Here is a 6,000-nt window from a genome sequence, read left to right as displayed (position 1 = left end):
ACGCTGCTGCATTTCCTGGGGAGCAAAGCTTTAGAACTCTGCAAGGGTGGGAACTTCAGACGGACTGTGGCTGTTAGCATCGTGAGTAACAGGACTGACGCCACCTCAATCACAAACGGAGACCCCTCAAATGCCTTTTATGCACCAGCAGTTCCAAAATCCCAGCCACCCAGATCCACCCGAAACAGCGATGTGAGTTTCATGAGCTTTCACACGCCAGCAGCTCTCCTGAGGTGTGTGAGCTGATTCTCAGAGGGGCTCTCCAACCCCTACTGGAGCAAGAGAGACATCATCACACGTCTGCTCTTGATGGACTTGTTCTTCAGCCTTGCAGGGAGAAGAGGAAGAACTAAGGCATTTCAGATAGATTCTCTCAAAAGACATTTATTTCCAGATTTCAACACAGGAAATACTTGAATTCACCTTTATGGAAAGACCGTTTTTATATTCTGTGTATAATCACTAGCTACTGTTTTACAATAAACAACATCTCAAGAAAAGGTGCGGAGTTTACAGATTGGTGGCCCCTTAACTAAGGAGAACAGGCAAACCATCTCAGAATTCCCCAGAAAAAGAAAGACAATAAAAAGAGATTTTTAAACAAATGGCTTAAAATTAAAACTTCAAATGTTTACTCTTGTGGTATGGCATAATACTTTTTAAAGTTTTACGATAAGATGTTACCTGTTGGGAAAGCAACCACAATCCTTCCTTATGATTTGACTAACGACTTCACCTGAATTAATACTGGTGGAAAATACACAAGCAATCAATGGTTTATCAACTCCTCAGTTTTAGACACATGAGTTAAATGCAGCATCTTCAGAGTTTAGCTTACTGGGCCAACAGATGATGTCCTCCAGAAAGCATCTATGATTCATACAAGAGGGTTCCTTTGGCACCTGAGTTGAGCACAATACACAAGCAAAGAATGTCTAACGTAAGAATGTTTAAAGACTCTATTTGGCCAGGCGGTGGTGGCGCGTGCCTTTAATCCCAGCACTCGGGAGGCAGAGGCAGGAGGATCTCTGTGAGTTCGAGGCCAGCCTGGTCTACAAGAGCTAGTTCCCAGGAAAGGCTCCAAAAACCACAGAGAAACCCTGTCTCGAAAAACAAAAATAAAAATAAAAAAAAAAAATAAAATAAAAAACAACCCAAGACTCTATTTTCTCTATCTATACATATATACATACACTGTATACATACACGTATGCACACACATATACAAAGCACAACTGTTCCTTTAAAGATGACAAAGACAGAAGGAACTCAATGTTTAGTCAAACACCTGATGCTCATTTAAAACAGTTTAAAGTTTTCTAAAGAACTCAGAATTTTTATTAACAATTTCAAGAATTTACAGATCGCTAGCCTAAACCCACTTCAATGTGGAAATACAGGGGCTTTTTATTAAGTTTTTTGGTAATGGAGTTTATTATAGTAGCATATTATTACAGACCTTCTAGCAGGCACAAATGGGAAGTCACCAGAGCATTCCCCAGGCTCCTTCCCATCAGGACTGAACATAGTTACTGACCACGGACTCAACACTAGATGCTCATCTGTGTCGTTTCCAGCAAAACCACACACACGCCACACACACACGCACACGCCACACACAGACACACACACACGGACCCTGGAGATAGCTGCGTGTCAAGCCTCCTCACTCACTCGGAATTTCACTGAAGAACTCCAGCAATGCCTAAGCCATAATGTTTTGCGCTGTCTACCAAGGACTCTGGTGCCAACAGTTCCACTAATACTCTGGTACTTTTGTGGAAGACTCTAAACGGTGGGCTTGTTCTAAGACTTAGGAGACACCCAACACTGAGTGAGCTGCCTGGACTTAGCATTTCCCTTTATGAGTGTGTCTAGCTGACTGAAATGAGCACACATTTGGCTTTTCCCAATTCTCCTATACTCTGGTGATTCTAGAGGATGGGGAGGGCTTTTCTTATTTGCAAACCACACATTCCCATCTTCCAGACCTTTGCTAGATCTGATGTACGATGAGTGTGCAGAACACATCGGAGTTGGAAAATGATGTCATGTTTTGCTTCAGCTTGCAGAGAAAAAGCCTGGATCAGCCTTGCTTCCTCTCTGCTCTGGCTGACAGCCCCTCTCACGGAGCATCCCGCACACAAAGGAAATCTTACATAGTTTCAAGGTGTTGGTTGGTAAGTGGAAAGCACTTCCAATAGTGACTATCTCTGGAGCATTGCTAATAAACAGCATCTCAGTACAGTGTGCTTTATACTTGACATTGCTTCCCCAGACCAATTCCGTCAACAGTCACGGCACAGGGCTCGCCTTAGAGAAGCTATTACATTCCAATGTTTGCACTCTGTTCAGTCTTCACTCACCATAATAGAACCCATTTTTCTTGATATGTAAAACATTTTATAAGTTCAACTGAACTTGAATTCTTTTAGTTGCATGTGAACTCACATGCACAATTTACATTTTTGTCATATACTTAAATATTTTTCTCTGTAAAACAACTTCAGGACAGGAAATGCTACGCTAGCAAATAGAAACCTAGCATTTAAACTGTTCCCTACGTTCTTCTAAGCAAAAGTGCATTTGTAATAAAAATATATCACACATGAAGCTAGAGACAATCTCGCACAGAGAGGATTTTCAATCTCCACGTCAGTCCCGACGGCTCACAGAGAAAAGTGCTAGCACAGCAAGTCCGGAACAAGCTCGTGGGGGCTGGGCAAGGAGTCATCGAAGCGGAATCGCTTAGAGATCATGCTGCTGTCCTCGGGGATATTCTCCTTGTCCTCCCGGTCTCCACAGCTTCCGTTACAGGAGGATTTGGGGGTCCTGTCTTCAGAGGATCTGAGGGTGTGATCCTGAACTGGAGAGGAACCCGAAGTCTCCTCGGGGTGAAACAAGCTTCCCAAGTCCCACTGCTTCAGCCACGAATGAGACAGGCAGGACTCTGCTGTGGGTCTTTTCCTGCGGCAGGAAGCACACGGGAAAGATGAGCACAAGAGCCGGCTGGAGACGGCTTCCCATCTGCTTTACACGGACACGGATGGAGACAGCACACAGCATAAAGCCCCAACAGTGCAGTGGGCACAGCTGACTCTCATGAACTGCTCATGCATACACTAGGGCTAGTTCACATGCTTCAATATATTATTAATAATCACAGGGAACCTAGGAAATAGGCACCATTACTGTCATCTAACAGACCACTGAAGGACATACTAGAAGACTTGAATCTGAGGCAAATTTCCCAAGCTGTCAGCGTCATGCTGCAGTCTGGATACTGAGTGTCTCCCTAAAGGCCACTGGCCTGTGACATGAGTGGAAGGTGGTGGACTCGCTGAGGACAACCCTGGAGGAGGTAACATGGCTGGGCCTTCATCATACGGCACGTCATGATCCATCTCGCCTCGGCCCCACACGGCAGAGACAAGTGGCGAGCACTGTGAGGTCCTGAGCAAAACCTCTCTTCCCGGCAGTGCAAGGTCTGTGTTAACCCGTGACGGCAATGGATCCTGCCTGGCAGCCAGGTGGAGGCATGGGCTAGTGTGTACTTTCAAGTCTCGTTCTAAGGAAGTAAGATTATTTTCTCTATGTCAACTCCAGAGAGTTTCTCTATGATCATTTTTGTCAGCTGCTTTCTCGCCCACCTGAAAATACATCACTTTACTCTTAGTAAACAAAACCATTTTGTTATAATGAGCTCACAACAGATTAAGCAGCCACTCAAAACACTTGCCCGGTCGCGACCTGTGCGTCTCAGCGGCCTTCTCCACAGTTAGGATGGAATTCTGAAGCCATGGGGCTGCACTGGTTCACACTTTCTCTGACAATTCCACTTGCACGCACTTATCCACCACACACGCGGAAAAGGAAAGCCAGTGGCAGAGTTTCAACTAGAAAAACAACTGGCATTCTATGCTCTTCCGGGACTCCTGTGTCCTTCAGCCTGCATTCCGACCTTCCTCATAACTTAACGTCACCCTGCCTTGGTCTCCTCTGTAGATGCTACACTATATCTACACTTGGAGCTGTCTACATATACATGCCTATATTATAGCCTAAGATCCACATATGAGGGAGAACACTGCTAGTTTCTTAATATTATACTGCACCTCCTTAATATTATACTTTCCAACTTCATTTTCCTACAAATTTCATGATTTTTCTTTACAACTGGGTAATATTTCATTTTGTATATTTTGTGCATTTTCACTATCTATTCATCTACTGACTGGCTCGGTTTCCTTGCTATTATAAATAAAGCACCAATAATCATGGGTATACCAATATCTCTGTGGTAGGACATAGAGTCCCTCTGGGTCATAAAATAATTTCTTTTGAATTTTTAGAGAACCTACAATTAATTTGCATAATGACTACTGATTTGCAGTCTCACGAACAGTGACTAGGATTCCTCTTTCCTCACATCCTCTCCAGCATGAGAGTTATCAGATTTTCTGAGAGCCACTCAGAGTAAGGTGGTAACTCAAAGTAGATAATACAACTTAAGTATCCCTCTACGTCACTGCAGAGCTAAAAGTATTTATTCATATGTCACTCTTCCACCCTGGTACCCCACAGTCTGTTTAACAAGACCCTACTGGTGCTTCCAAGACCCTGATGTTATAAAGAGCAATCTGGTGAACACTAAAGAAATGCCTTCCAGAAACTAGGTTGATTCTCCCCAGGGCAGGAATTTCTGTTTTATATTTTGCAACATGGTTTTATGTGTCCTCCCAATTACTTCTAATATGCAATAATACCAGTATCTTTTAGAAGATTATGGAAAACAAGCATTTATAGTATCTAGGATGTACTTTGTGAACTTAGACCTTTCTTCTTCTTTTTTTTTTTTTTTTTTTTTTTTTGGTTTTTCGAGACAGGGTTTCTCTGTGGCTTTGGAGCCTGTCCTGGAACTAGCTCTTGTAGACCAAGCTGGTCTCGAACTCACAGAGATCCGCCTGCCTCTGCCTCCCGAGTGCTGGGATTAAAGGCGTGCGCCACCATCGCCCAGCTTAGACCTTTCTTCTTTAATCTCTGCTCACATACTAGTTTTCAGTGGTGGGGACCAATGCCACAGCCTTACACAAATGAGGGAATTCTACCATTTGGCTTCACCCTCAGCCCATGAATTCACATTTGTGTAAGGCAATACAAAAAAAAAAATCTGTTTCTATAAAGCTCAGAGAAAACATCAGTCAACGATCATGACTGATTGTTGTACTTAATTTTTAGATATCCTTTATTACAGAATAAATGCGTGCTTTAGATATTCTTTTTTTTTTTTTCGAGACAGGGTTTCTCTGTGGTTTTGGAGCCTGTCCTGGAACTAGCTCTTGTAGACCAGGCTGGTCTCGAACTCACAGATATCCGCCTGCCTCTGCCTCCCGAGTGCTGGGATTAAAGGCGTGCGTCACCACCACCTGGCTAGATATCCTTTATTACAGAATAAATGTGTGCTTTATTTTCTAAGGACCACTGAGGTGGTTTGAAAGAAAATGGCCTCCCAAAGGACTGGGACTATTAGGAGGTGTGGCCTTGCTGGAGGAAGCGTGTCATGTGGGGCAGACTTTGAGGGCTCATAAATGCTCAAGATAGCACCTGGTGTCTCAGTTTACTTCCTGTTGTCTGTGAATCAAAGAAGTAGGCTTCTCCAGCACCGTATCTGCCTGTATGCTGCATACTCCCCACCATGATGATGGACTGAAGCTCTGAAATTATCAGCTGCCACCTCAAATGTTTCCTTTATAGGAGCTGCTGTGGTCATGGTGTCTCTTCACAGCAGTAGAAACCCTAACTAAGACAATCATTTTTTTTTTCTGAAGTTAAACTGGTCGGTTCAACTGAAATATATGTGGGATGCAGCTGGTAAGCAAAATGCTTAAATACTGTGTTTCAACACTACCCGAAAACACAGATTGAGAGGATTGGACAGAGCATTTCCTCCTCACCCCCAGGCCTAACGTCTGCTTATGGGGAGATTCCCTTTACGCATGA

At 43.6% G+C, this 6,000-nt stretch overlaps 1 protein-coding gene across 2 annotated transcripts in view; it reads right to left on the bottom strand.

Moving 5' to 3' along the window:
• Positions 1–364: 364 nt before the first annotated feature.
• The window catches only part of Stk17b (serine/threonine kinase 17b), a 29,386-nt gene continuing 23,750 nt past the window's right edge, over positions 365–6,000 (bottom strand). For both annotated transcript variants that reach the window (XM_057758860.1, XM_057758861.1), the window contains exon 8: positions 365–2,967. In XM_057758860.1, the coding sequence (XP_057614843.1) occupies positions 2,685–2,967 (283 nt within the window). In that variant the 3' untranslated portion in view covers positions 365–2,684. The remainder of the gene's footprint in view (positions 2,968–6,000) is intronic.

Source organism: Chionomys nivalis, chromosome 26 (genome assembly GCF_950005125.1).
Source record: "Chionomys nivalis chromosome 26, mChiNiv1.1, whole genome shotgun sequence".
In the NCBI taxonomy this organism is placed as follows: Eukaryota; Metazoa; Chordata; class Mammalia; order Rodentia; family Cricetidae; genus Chionomys; species Chionomys nivalis.
Note: the sequence above shows the minus strand (reverse complement) of the source record. Positions and strands in the feature narration are given on the sequence as shown.